A 14,776-nucleotide genomic window follows, 5' to 3' on the forward strand; every position below is an offset into this window, starting at 1 on the left:
CCCATCCTGCAACCTAGTGTTTTAAACTGTTTATATAAACATTTTTTATTACTTTGAGCATTTTTGATCTTTAATCAGAAGGCACGTTTCAAGTCCTTTTAAAGCAACAGCTAGTACCTGTTCATTTAATAGGAAACTTCCGTACTCTATTTATACGAGGGGAAAAAAAAAAAAGACGACGAAGCAAGGTATTGAAGGTGCTTCATGCTTCATCTGCTGGGCTACTTGTGATGAACAAGATCTGTAGGCGACCTGTCAATCAAGCTACAGTAGACTCTATGCTCAAATTAACAATAGCACTGTAAATTTGATGGCACCCCGACATAAGAAAAAAACTTAATATAGGAGTTCAGGACATGAGTTAACTCTTACATCTTTCCAGTTTTAGTACTTTTGGGTTTTAACGGCATGTTTTTTCGGCAAGCCTAAAAATAATAAATTAATGTTTAATGTTGCTTAAGGTTTGACCCGTCTGTGACCTTAAAAAATGAATCTTGTGGATTGAAATTAAATTTAGAGAAAACTGAATTTCACAATGAAATTGAAAAGAACTGAATTTGAAATGAAGAACTGGAATTTGAATTGAGGAGAACTGGAAATGAAAAAGTTACAGTAAAACTTGAATTTTAGTGGAGGCTTCAAATTACCAAGTTTCAGTTGCAAGTGCAATTCAGATTCACTACCGAATATCGATTCAGTGTTCTCAAAGTTTTACAATTATTCAAGTTGAGCAATTCAGATTCAGTTTTCTACCAATTATCAAGATTCCATTCAGTTTCTACTGGCACAAATATTAGCCCATATTTAAAGATCCTGTCTGTCACATCACTATTGTTGTCTATCAGTATGTGTATTTTGATTGAGATCAGACCCGCCACGTGACCTTTTCATGTTTCATATCAATTTAAACTATCCCTTTATACACAATTAAAACAAAAACACAATTCTATTGAAAGAATGCGTTTTGTTTGGCACAAAATAAAAGGTCAAAGGGTTGATGAGAAGAGAGCAGCATTCTGGGCCTTCATTTGTTGATTGATGAAAGTTAGTAATGGAACTATTTTCAGTATCAGTGTCAATTTCAATATTGTGCTTTCCTGTAGTACTTGAACATGGCAGTGGACCTCCTATGAGATGACAATAGCAGCAGTGGCCCCAAGACAATTAGAGTTTGAGACCTCTTTTCAAACATTTTTATTATTAGAATAAACAGTTTTGAAGACTGTGTGGCCTTGGTGTACGTATGTACTATCACATTGTGGTTTCTATTTAATTTGGCATTTTGGGGTGGACTGTAAGTTTTTAAGTTAAGATATTAGTGTGGACAAAACCCCTTTTTCAAATCTAATCAGAAATAGTGTGGACATACTACTTTAGAATCCTCATTTTGACTTCCTGCACTTTCACAATCATTGTGCTACAAGAACATAAAAGCTGATCAGAGATCATCCATCACACTCAGAGAGACTTAGACCTCTGTGATACGGCATTTGTTTCTAATTAAGATGATTTGGAGCAGACTAACACCGCCTCTCAGCCAGTGTCAGTTGCACATGTGTTTTGGAGCTTGTGAACTAGTTTCAGTGGGAAGGGAGGCATAGATAGTAAATACTGCCTTGTCATAGTAACATGCTTTTTGTTTTAGTGCTGTATTTACAGCTGTGCACTTGTGAAAGTCAGTTTTACACACTTTGAGGCACGCTATGTGAGGAATGAGATGGAGGTAGAACTAATTCATTCCCAACATGGATTCCTTCACTCGTACCGTCTGTATTTTTTCACAGATGTCTCCTGATCCCGTCCAAGTCATTTCATGGGTTATTTTGGCATCCCTCATGATGAATGAAATCTTCCTCATGATATAAAGTGGGGATTTTTGATGCTATGATCTATTTTGATGACAAAGAAGAAGAACAAGAGATAAAAATAAGAAAACGGAAAAGTTAATTAGAGTGACTTCTTGATGCAGGCGGCAAAGAGGAAGAGGAGAAGAAGGGGGACGTGGAGCTGTAAAGGAAAAAGTGTCTCTGTGCATGTTCCAAGAGCTGTATTTTTATTCCGATTTTTTACAGTTCCTCCTTAACTGTGGAATCTTGGCCTGCCCTCAGTGAGTACATCAGTCGGTCACACAGCAGACAAATGACTCAAGCAGGCCAACTCTAAGATGCATAAAAAGGAGGGAAAGGAGAAGGACATGTGTGAGGCAAAGTGACAGAAGAGGACAGAGAATGCCGAGACGGGATGAGGAAGTAGATGCAGAGACGGAAGCGGAGTGACGCACAGGGAGACTTTGGAGGGAGGGGATGGAGAGCAGGAGAGATATGAGCCGTATTTATGAAGCAGTCTGGGTTGTAAAGGCAGTGCTGTTACCATAACAAGTAAATAGTGAGTGTGATATTCACTTTTAGTCAGTGTTGCCAGCCTCCCTGTGGTTGGATTCCTCCACGCTCCACCATAATATGATACCAGCCTGGATAAAGGCAGGTTATTTATATACATTTAGAAGGGTAAAAACTCCAGGGGGAAAGAAGGTAAACACATTTTTTAATATGAGATTCATGTCATGAAATAAAACCCATGCATAGTGCAAACATACCTTCAGGAAACTTCGGAACCTTTTGGTGCAGTGTGCAGAGAGTATAACCAACAGCAAATATTTAATGAACTTACAAAACCCTACAGATACGTTATATGACAGCTGTATTAATTGATTTTTTTTAGCCACTTAGGGGCAGCAGAAGAAGCTCAAAACTAATCTAATAAGGTTGAGTAAATGTAAACCCTATAGTCACCCTCCTTTTTTGACTCTGATTCGATCTCAAGGCTGTGTATCACTTTACACTAAATAGATAATAAAGTATATAGTACAAATACTGTGTTACTGTAATTTAGTAGTTTTCTACTACCACTTTTATACTTTGAGTACACTTATAAACTGGTACTTTGCCTCTTTTAATTGAGCAAAGAACTTGAATCAGTACTTTTATCAGAGTCTGTTTTTAAGAAATGTGTGTACTTTTTCCACCTCTGTATATTTGTGTATATATGTCAAGAGTTAGGTGATTATTGTCTGGTTTGTCACTATGAGTGACTCCTATTACATTTCACAGTCATTTTAACCATTGTTAATATTTAAAAAGAAAAGATTAGTGCAGCTTTAAATGCTGATGTTTTAAAACTTTCCTCGTAGTGTAAGTACATGTAAAGCCTCTTTTTCCTGTTCAGTTTTATGCATTCCATGATTGATTTTATGAGAAATCAAAGTGCCACAAGGTCAGTCATGGAGCTGCTATAGCAGCGTCTTATCAGCACATAGCTGCTATTTCTAGACACCATAAAGCTATCAACTGCCAGACATGACATCATCCTTCACCTGTTAGCTGTTATCGTCTCCATATCTCTGTTACAGCTGGTTGACACAAAACAGCAGTTTATTACATTCTGAAAGATGTAAGGACAATTTACAACCCTAATCAGAAAATGCACAAATCTGATTGATAAAATATCACACCAGAAATTAACCACTGGCTTTGAATGAAAATGTTTGATCAAGTCAACATGAATAAGGACATTTAAAGCCTCATTAGAAGGGTTCTGCTGGCTGAGAAGACACACTGGTACAGTGAAGGCCTGTTGGAAGTGTGCTTCGACCTCCTCTCTGTTTATAATGGCTTCCATCTATCCACCCATCACCTGTTTCGAACATGAAATCATGTCTGGTTCCATCATTTTCCGAGGAAAATAGTTTCTTTTAAATATCCAACTCACAACTTTGTTATTCACCAAATGATGTGAGGATCCAAATAATTAGCAACTGGTTAGAGCATTAAGAGCATGAGTCAGAGATGGCAGCATTTGAAATCCCACCATTCAGATCCTGAAACACACACACACACAGACACACACACAGAGAGATGACGTGTGTAATTGCAAACCGGAGGCGAGGATCCCTCTATTAGTCCGAATGATGTGTCAAACCTCATTGAACACTGCATGAGAACACTCTGGCATCCTGATTGGAAAAGGCAACATGAGTCCTATTACCAGTTTGTCTTGGCACCGTCCGATTGGTTGTGTCTCTGCCACAAATACACACACTAACACACACTCCAATCATGGCAGAAAGACGGCAAGGAAATAAACCTAAAACCTCAAAAACCTCCAAGCAATCTTAAAACCCTTAAAGCATACACACACCTACAGACACATGGAATTTGAGAAGCAGTGTCTGACTGTCTGGCCTTCTTATTTCGCAACCCACTTTACTACCAGACTTTTGAAGTTCTCTCAAATCAAAAAATCTGTGCGTGTGTTTGTGTTTAGTATTTTTGATTTATTGCGTCCACGTTTTTTGCCCACAGCAATTTCAGAAAGATTTACTGCTTTACAGTTACACACACACAACCACAAAATGAAGATATTATTCATCCCACTGTGAATATTTTTACCTTGTATGATGACACAGCAACCCAGTACATGATAGATTCAAAGGTTATAGTTTCTTTGAAGAGAAAGAGAGTTTAAAGCATGTGAATCAGACCTATTTTAAAGTTAATGAGGCTATATAATCATATGCCAGTTGTTGCTTAGGGCACATGTGTGCAAAATAGAGCTTTGTGTGCCGTGATCACTGCACACATTATAATAAAGGTTACATGAAGTCTCAGGGTGACAAACAAGTCTAATGTTTTTTTCACAGAGTAGTTCAGTCTTTGCTGCATGCAATGTAAGCCTCTGATGTTGTTGCATTAGCACCTGTAAATAACTATCAAGCCACAAATAGTTGTCATTTGCATGTGTGCTGCTCAGTCAGTCCCACAACTTGCAATAAAAGGTTATCAGACAATTCAAACTGACTGTGGCCAGCTATGAAAACACACTGAGCACCAGCCTACTATCTATAATTAGCTGCAAATAACCTTTGTCATAAAACTACACCAGGCAGTGCAGATGATGATAATTATTTGTTGTGTACTGCTTAAGAGTCATAATTGAAAAGCCAAAGTTAACATTTTTTAACAACAAGCTAATGCTTATAATGTTGTTAACACTAATTAGAAGTTTACAGACACTTAGCTTATATCCTCATAACACTTCATCTACAAGTGTATGTATCTTATGTATCTTATCTATCTATCTTCATCAAGGACCACAGTGGATATGGGAAGCCTTGGACATTATTGTGTCATTCTTTATATTTTATAGAACTGTATTAGTGTAAGCTTGCTGGCTAAAATAGCCTACATTGACAGTACAGTAGTATGCAGGACTGTAAATGAATGATATGACATTATGTGCACTGGCTGGTGTTTTTTATGACAAAAGTTAGCTGCAGCATGACATTCCAGAGGGCGCCCTCCGTGGAAGGTGACCTGCTGTAATTAGGATATGATGTTCTATTTCTGCCAATAGATCCAACTAAATGGCACACACTGGACCTTTAGGGGAACTAATGAGCTAAATTAGTTAATTAGGAGTTAATTTTATCAACTGATTGGTACCAAATAAAAACAAATTTTAAAAAATCAATTTTCTTAACTGATGTTTATATTTGTTGTTGCATTCCATTATAATTATGTAACTCACAGTATTATTTATTGATGTATTCAATTGTAGTTTTGACTTGACTGAGTGACCTGTGATACATTTCTATGGCTTCATAGTGCTCAGTGGAAAATCTGAATGCAAAATAGATGCAGGGTGGTGTGACTTCTTCAATGGTCAGTCCTTGGTCCGAGCTCCTCCAGCCTGCCAATGTGGCAGCTTCGCTCAGGAGTAATGTTCCCCTGAGAGACTGAGTGAGACACTCTTTGAAAAGGTGCCCAGCCAGAGCAGACCAGGCCGGGCCGGGCCAAGCCGAGGCAGACAGGCTCTCAACTGTTTTCTCCCCACCGCTGGAGCTCTGAGGGTTGGCTGCCGTTCTGTCCGGGCTGGCAGTCAGAGTCAGAGGAGGTAGTTAATGCTATAGCTCATGAAGCTGTAAAGGCAGCTCACTGTTGGCAGGGTCTACTGTAGGCCTATTGACTGAGTACACAGTCAGCTCCCTACTGAGATCACAAGCTTAAAGATACAGACCCATATGTACATATACTTTTTAAAGTCATTGTTACGATGGAAAGAACATGATTTACAGCACTCCATAGAGTGGAGAACAGCATGTTGTTTTCATAGCACAGGCGTTGAGAATGACTTCCCTGTGGTGGGCTGACTTGTGTTGGACTGTTACTGTATGAGTAGTGGGAGGAAATTGCATCTCGCTGCTGCTGCTGCTGTTTGCAGCACCCAAAACACACATATTTAGCTGTGTGTCCTTCAACAACCTGCCTTTATGCCACTACCTTCACTCTACTTAATTTTTTGTGGAAACGGTAGGCTGTTTTCTGAAGAGTAATAGGAGGTGTCTAAATATTTTTTTATGGGTGCTGGATAAAAAATTGTAAAAATGGAATCCGGATACTCTTTCAGTTCAAACAACCATATTTTGCTGCAATCTCAATAAACCAGTCATCATTACCATTGCTGTCAACGTTTTAATCTGATTTCTTCTTTGCTGCTTTCAGCTGTCATTTCAATGCAAAATCATTGCGACCTTCCTCCACCCCATTTACCTCTAGTTCATCATATCCAGCATCCAGGTTGAGCTCATCACAGCCAGATCTTAAGCTATTGTCGTCATCCAATTACCATCACCAGTGTCTAGACACCATCAGGGGGTTATACGACCCATGGCTTCACCACTCCCTTAAAATATGATAACGTGACAATGTTGTCAGTAAGCCAGTATCAGTTCTCTTCTTTTACGTGGAAGCAGTCACTTGAAAAATCTTAGCTGTTTTCTGTCAGTCCAAAATTACTCCTACTTGTCTTCAACAGCGCTTTGTACCCATGTTGGTGGTTTCAACTCTCAGCCTACCTTAGCTTCAGATAGGTAGGGAAAGTACTGCACAGTCTGCCAACATGACAGCAAACTATCATGACTCATGTTTGCAGCATTCACCGCAATCAGCACACACTATCTTAAACCTCTTTAATGCTGACTTTTAAGATTCAATTCAAAGTAGGTCTTAATGTCACCAAGAACCCGCAAGCAGTTTAGCTCTTAGATCTGGGAATTTTATAACCTGGTAGTAGCTAAATACAATTCTGGTGGGTGTATCCTCCACCACTGTATGTGTTGATCTAGTTTACTAGTAGTTTTGTACTTACTTTCCTTTCAGTGTTGTGTGCTGCTTTGGTCTTGCTCTTGCCATATACTCTCAGCCTTTTTATACCTTTTTAAACCCGATGGTTCTTCCAGTTTATATAAAGGTTTGGATGAATCTTCTATCTTCTCTTCCAGTTGTGGATCCAACTCCAGACGATCCATTGGTTTCTGTGATTCTTGTGAGCTTGCTGCCCCTGTTGGTGATGGTGACTGTGGTTGTGGGAATGTTCTACTGGTACCGAGCCTACCGGCAACGCATGCTCAATCGAGAATGGGAAAGCAGCATTAAGAAGCGGAAGCCAAAAGCCGGTGGGCTGGATTGCAGCGATGCCTGCGCCATCATGATGGATGACGATAGGTCAGACAGCAGCTCGACGCGCGCCAACAGCCTGAACCACAACACTGAGCCGCTGCCTATAGAGCTGGATCTGCTGGTATACACACCTAGAAGTATTTTGTGGAGCTATTTTGTTCAAAGCCATCTTGATTTAAATTCTAACTAAAACTGTAACTTTTGATCCTGTCCCAGGTGGGAAAGGGTCGCTTTGCCCAGGTATACAAGGGTAAGCTGAAGCAGACCACCTCAGATCAGTTTGAAACGGTGGCTGTGAAGATCTTCCCCTATGAGGAGTACGCTTCCTGGAAGAACGAGAAAGACATCTTCTCCAATACAGACCTCCGACACGAGAACATCCTCCACTTCCTGACAGCTGAGGAGAGGAAGGTGGAGAAACAGTACTGGCTCATCACTGCCTTCCACCCCAGAGGAAACTTACAGGTGAGACCACCACTGTCAGGTAACCCAACATGAGAGAGGCAGTGTTACTCCATGTTGTGAACTGCAATTGCCACAAAGAGTCTGTTTTTCCTTCATAAGTTTCAACCATTTAGCAACTTTATAAGTATCAACCCATTTTAGAATACTACTAATCCCATCATCCCTCTGCCCTCTAGGAGCACCTGACGCGTAATGTGATCAGTTGGGAGGAATTGCAGGTGCTGGGAAGCTCTCTGGCCCGGGGTGTCGCCCACCTCCACAGTGACCGCCTCCCCTGTGGACGCCCCAAGGTAGGACTGTGTGACAGCATACCAGAGCTAAAAATATATACTAATCATAATAATAGTAATCATTGTCAAAATAGATACAGAAAGAAACAACTAACGTAGACTGCATCTAGAAAGTATAGATTTAATGTCCAAATGATGATCATATTTAGACAAAAAGTCTAAAGCCTCACTGGCAACCCCTCAAGTGTAATGAGTATTTGACAGAACAATCATACTGACAGACATACTTGACAATTTCAAGCTCTATCAGTCATAGAACTAAAAATGTACGTAGTATGGAAATGTCGTGTTTAAGAACTGTACGGTCTTTAAAGGGTGTGTCCTCTTGAGATCATAAATGTGCTCAGCAAATTTTCATTGATGAACTGCAGATGGTGCTAGCAAGTAATGCTAGTGGAGTTTCTGAAATGAAATAAGTTCATCCTCTGGCAAATTTCATGGCAACCTGCCCACTTAATTGCGATATTCCGTGTCTACAAACTTTTTTGTCTGGTGACACCAGAAGAAACGTCAAGGGGTCAAGATATCTCGTCATTTATCACATTGATCAATATAAAATGTCTTTATATATAATTTCTGTGCTATTGCAAGTTCATTTGTGCTTTTCAAATTTTTTGCATTTGCAATTTATTTACCTACTCTGATGCTTATTATTTCGAAATGTACACTTTTTACATCCATATTACTATTGTGCCTAAAGGTGGCCATAGTCCACCGAGACCTGAAAAGTTCCAACATCCTGGTGAAGAACGACCTGACGTGCTGCCTGTGTGACTTTGGGCTGGGACTCCGCCTGGACAGCAGCCTGTCTGTGGATGACCTCGCCAACAGTGGACAGGTCAGATGAAAATTAGCTTTAATTACTTTTCTTCTTTATGGTGTGACTTCATATGCTTCACTTCAACCAAGGGTTTGAGTCCGACCAGTGGCCCTTTGCCATGGAAATACTCAAAGTACTTAATAATTGTACTCAAGTACAGTACTTGAGGACAGCTCCCTGTCAGTGTCAGTAGTCACAAACCAAGTACATTATGTGCTGGGGGGGGTTGGCCTTTTTTATTGCCTTTTATTGATAGTGACAGTCAAAGATATAGCAACTCCGTACATGGGTCGCCAACTCTACCTACTGAGCTAACCGGGCGCCTGCATCTGCATTATGTGCTGTTATGGTAACTTTGTCTGTTCGCCATCAAAGCTCTGCATTAAAACAGCTTTGGTGAGATATGAGCTGGCTGTGTTTGTTTTGCCATTTTCTATCACACACCTCATTTGCTGACAGAAGAGATGGAGACAGACAGCAATCAAGGGATGAAGGTAGTGGAAAATGCTTTGTTGTGACATAAAAGCTCCTCAAGTCTGTCAGTGACAGTAACTTTGTCCTGCTTGTTTATGACTTATGATTCACTGGCTGGAAATGAACAGGGACAGGTGAGAGACTGTTGACATACTTGTGACCCCTTTGCACACACATATTATCCTCTACTCAAATATATTCACACAAATATATACAAACAGTGCATGCAAATACAGGAGAAACCTATGACCTATGAATCACATCGCCACTTGCCGCCCTTCAGTCTTGTACACTGTGATTCTCTTCATCTGTTCCAGTGCTCTCTGTTGCATTGTTTTATCCATTCAAATGTTCAAATTATGATCCGTGGCAGTCATGTTGTGTTCCATATGCAATTGGAAGCTGGAAATTCCCAGCTGGTAGGTTGTAATTATAACCTCTGTGTGTGTTCATGCGGTCCAACTTGGAAAAAACCTGTGAAGAAACATGGGCTGCCACAAAAGAAAGGGTTCCACACACAACCACAGATATTATGTCAGCAATATTCTGCAAGCTTGTTCGACTCTGTGTGTTGAACCACAAATGTATTTTGATAGATTTAAAGTTATGCAATTCTGAAAACCAAACTTAAGAGTTATTTGAGGGTTATTAAAGTAGTGGTGAAAGTGATACTGTGTACCATATACACATATTATCAAGACAAACAAATCCCAAGTCAAGTCCCAACTTAAGACTAATAAATGCCAATTCAGGTCCCAATGCAAGGCCAGTTGGTCCAGAGTCAAGATCAACAAGTTCCAAGTCAAGTCCCAATTTAAGACTTCCAGTCAGGTTTTCTAATTCTGACATGAGGGATCATTATGTAACAGCTTCCTGGTTGGAAATTGCTGATGTGGCACAGCCGCATCAGCAATTTCAGCACCATTATCAGCACCATTATGCAAATACATTCTGATTCATGCAAAAACATTACTCTACTGAGCTGCTATTTCCTACTCATACAGTACCAGTGGTATGCAAGCAGCATCTGATGACTTCAGATTTGCCTCGACAAAGTCAAAAAAGGCTTGTAGCTCCACTTGACCACCATGACTCGTGACTTCACTTTGGACTAAAGTCATTTTTTTTCAATCTTCAGCTGTCACTTTACAGTAGTGACAGCTGAAGATAGACAGGAAAGGAGATGACACGTAGCAAAGGGCTACAGGTCAGATTTAAACCCTGGGCCGCTGCAGCAAGGACTCAGCATTAGTACATGGGGCAACCAGCTCTACCAGGTAAGCTATAGGGCACCTCGAGGACTAAAGTCTTTTGACTTAAAATTACAAAATGGCAATGGATTGCCATACTGTCAGTTGTGATTGGGACTTAATGGATTTGAGTTGGGACTTCAATTGGAATTTGTTGATCTTGACATTGAACCTATTGATATTCAGTCGGGTCTTGAATTGGGACTTGTTGATGTTAACTTGTGACCTATTGGACTGGTTTTGGGTCATGGATTGGAATGTATTAGTCTTACATTGTGACTTGACTTTGGATTTGGTTGTCTTGACTGTGAACCTACTGGTCTTGAGTTGGGATTTGACTGAGGACTTGTTGGTCTTAACTATGGACTCGACTTGGGACCCCATAGCCAAGACTTGAGACTTTTGACTTGGAAAACAATAACTTTTTTCAACCTTAAAGTAAGCTCAACTATACTCAGTGGAGTAAGTGATGTGTGTATTTTGATTATGCACATCAAATAGTTGAAAAACCAGAGAAGAAAACATGTCATCAGTGTAGTTTTGTATCTTGTCCAATATGTCATCCATTAACAAATAAAGCCAGGAGATGAGTTAGGTTTATTGTCACTGAGCCCAGCGGTTGCAATAACTCACAAGCCAGACAATAGGAGAAGGTAAACATGACACTCCTGTAGACAGATACAGTGTTTAATGTGTGGGTGGTGTGCCAAAGTGAGAGTGAGATACGGTTATTCTTGTAATCTTTCTACCTGGTTAAACATCAGAAACAAGAATTCCTTGTGTGTATGAGTGTATGTGTGTTTGGGTGTTAACCTCTCCTGGCATATCTGTACTGCAGGTGGGAACGGCGCGTTACATGGCTCCAGAGGTGCTGGAGGCCCGACTGAATCTGGAGAACATCGAGTCCTTCAAACAGACCGACATTTACTCCATGGCCCTTGTGCTTTGGGAGATGACGTCAAGGTGTGAAGCTATAGGAGGTCAGTGCACACGCACACACACCACAAACACACTTGATCAGTAATTACCTATGTCGGACCTTTGGGAAGTGTAATGTGTAACACATAAGCACATAATCACACACAGAACTAAACAAACCCTGCTGGGGTGAAGTGTCAACCACTGAGATAACTCAACTTTGACAGCATGTCATGAGTTTTGGGTTGTCACATCAAGCTCAGCAGGCAGGGCCGATTGGCTGCTAGTGATGTCATCATGTTCCAGTATATCCGTCCTCACATGCAGCTGGGAAAGCAGCATGTGAAGGCATGTGTCACATCTGTAATGTAATGTGATCAACATGACTCTACTTCTGTTGATGTTCTTTATTTTGATAATTAACTCCCTTCACTCCCAGCTGCGTAAAACTCTTCAGGAAATACACCCTAAAGATGATATTCTTTATCTTAATAAAAACAATTTAATCTTTTAGGACTTTCTTGTTAAGATTGTATTTAGAAAAAAATAATTGGTATAATTTGAAAGGCCCTACGTGTATATGTTTTATGTGATAGCATATAGCATATTTCAGATATTCTAATGGAATAGGTTTCTGGAAAAGTGAGATAATCTTTGTTCATATTGTAGCTTTAACTAATGTAATGTCATAATTCTTCAACCTGCATTAAAGGTGTGTAACATTTAGGAGGATCTATTGGCAGAAATGGAATGTTTTGCTTTAGTGTATAATCACCTGAATATAGCAATTGTTGTGTTTTTGTTATCTTAGAATGACCATCTTGGTCGCCATAGTTTCTTCTACACACTTCCCAGCCTGTTCTCATTCCCAGGTTGTCAAATACAAACGTGAGCTATGTTCAGTTAGTTGCAATCTGCAGCTTCACCACAGATTAAATTGTACCTAGGAGCAAGGTGTCAACTTTGACATATCATCACATTATAAAGTTGCTAAATGGCAAATAGCAAGGTTTTTAGAACTGAGTTTGGAGAAGGTATAGGATGTAAAACCAAAACAATGAGCTGAAAGATGCTATGTGGAACTGCAGAGCTGGTTATAGTTTTCGGTTGTTTCAACACTACAGGTGACATCTATCACATTAGCACAGTCATTTGACCCATTTTTCATATCAAATAAAAATGCTGATTAGTGCAGCTTTAAATAAATATGCTAAACCTTTGTTTTTGGTTACACAGATACAACAAAATAAAGGACACACCTAAGTTAGCTTCAAAGTTAACGTAACTAAAGTGAAGAGACATGGTTTTGTTTGATATTTCATCAACAAAACATTCTCTACATCCTGATTATCAATGTATTTGATTGTGCATACTGTACTGCAATCTGAGTCAATATACATGTACTAACAGTGTACTGTACGCCTGTGTGTGTGTCTGTGACCTACATAGTGCAGACAAGAGGTTCAGGCTACTGTTTCCTGTTATGCGGTGACTGGAGGTTTGTGTGTCAGTGGGGAGTCTGATGGTAGTGTCTGTCGGACTGCACCTCGACCCTAGCTCCAGGTCTGCAGCAGGAATCTGAGGAATGTCTGATATGTGAGGGAGACAATCTGAAATCTGCTGTTGCCCTTCTTTGGGCAGGAAATCAGAGAGAGCTGGAGAGGATACTGTACCTGTTTCATTGGGCTGTGTGTGTGTGTGTGTGTGTGTGTGAGTGTCTATGCTCATGAGGCTTGAATGTCCTCACAAAAACAGGCATATTAAAGTGAGGACATTTTTCATCCCCAGGTTGGAGTGTGTGTATGGTTGTGTATGTGAGCAGCTGTAAAGTTGGATTGTTGTCAGTGTCTGAGACATTTTTCTGTATCTGTGCTCATCTTTGCAACAAGTGTCTGCCTGAATGCAGCACACTCAAACACTGGTTTGTATTTCTCTGAGGACCCGCAATGACATAATGCATTACCTAACCACTTACCTTAAACTTAATTATCACAACTACACGCCTTACTCCACTGTCACTGTCACTACGCCGTGGCTATGTCCTCCTGGATTCCCCCATTCATACAGTATCTAAGAGGGACAGGGTCACACACTGCAAAAACAGCCCTTCTAGAAACAAGCCAAATATTCTTGAATATAATAAAATGTTCTTGAATTGAGCAAAACAATTTGCCAGTGTGGTAAGTCAGTTTTGCTTGACTAGAATTCTAAAAACTAGCATAAAAGACCACTAAAATACTGTAACAGGCCTTAAAAAACTGACTTTAAATGAAGGCATCAGAAGTATTGTTATTTTAGCATTTTTATTAAACCAGTGAAAAACTAAACAACTGCTTCATTTCCAAGACGAGGATAAGACTACTTTCTCTTAAACTGAGAAGTTGTGCAATTGGTCTTACTCTTAAAATTTGGACAATAATCTTCCTCTTCTGGGATATTATGTAAAACATTGTTGGAACTTGTTCCTGGTTAAATCAAGCTCAATATTAGCTGTAATATCTTATTTGCCAGAAACAAGACTTTTTTACTTTCTTAAGATTCCGCTTTTGCAGTGTAAACTGACCTTGCCACTATCGCTTCCAACAAAGTTAAATCCAGTTGAACTCTGGGGGTAATGACAATTAACAGTCTAACAAAATGCTGCATAATGTTCAACTTGGAACACTGTTGCAATAAACTTACAACAATGCCTTTCTCCTGTCTCTTCTGCTTTGTGCCTAAGGAAATGCCATATCCCTTCCAGTCGTGGTGCCTTCACTGCCTCGCTTGAGTAACAAGCTGATAGTGTTACAGGGTAGGTGGATTTCACAAAGTCAGAAAACACATGGACAGTGCATTTCAGGAATGCAACCCACTGGACTACAGGGGCTCAGTGTGTAGGGACTTTGCTTGGGAATCAGAGGGTCGCCGGTTGAAATCCCACGGACCACAATATGGAGTGTGGACTGGTAGCTGGAGAGGTGCCAGTTTCACCTCCTATGCACTGCCGAGGTGCCCTTGAGCAAGGCAACCTAACCTCAAGAAACTGCTCATGGGGCGCTG

At 40.2% G+C, this 14,776-nt stretch overlaps 1 protein-coding gene across 2 annotated transcripts in view; it reads left to right on the forward strand.

Annotated features, from left to right (window-relative positions):
- tgfbr2b (transforming growth factor beta receptor 2b) overlaps window positions 1-14,776 on the forward strand; it is a 32,031-nt gene that overhangs the window by 12,524 nt on the left and 4,731 nt on the right. For both annotated transcript variants that reach the window (XM_035671842.1, XM_035671843.1), the window contains 5 exons: window positions 7,340-7,638; window positions 7,734-7,982; window positions 8,159-8,272; window positions 8,973-9,110; window positions 11,655-11,796. In XM_035671842.1, the coding sequence (XP_035527735.1) occupies window positions 7,340-7,638; window positions 7,734-7,982; window positions 8,159-8,272; window positions 8,973-9,110; window positions 11,655-11,796 (942 nt within the window). The remainder of the gene's footprint in view (window positions 1-7,339; window positions 7,639-7,733; window positions 7,983-8,158; window positions 8,273-8,972; window positions 9,111-11,654; window positions 11,797-14,776) is intronic.

This window comes from Morone saxatilis, unplaced genomic scaffold (genome assembly GCF_004916995.1).
Source record: "Morone saxatilis isolate NCDOM2014 unplaced genomic scaffold, NCSU_SB_2.0 Contig24, whole genome shotgun sequence".
NCBI classification, from domain to species: domain Eukaryota; kingdom Metazoa; phylum Chordata; class Actinopteri; family Moronidae; genus Morone; species Morone saxatilis.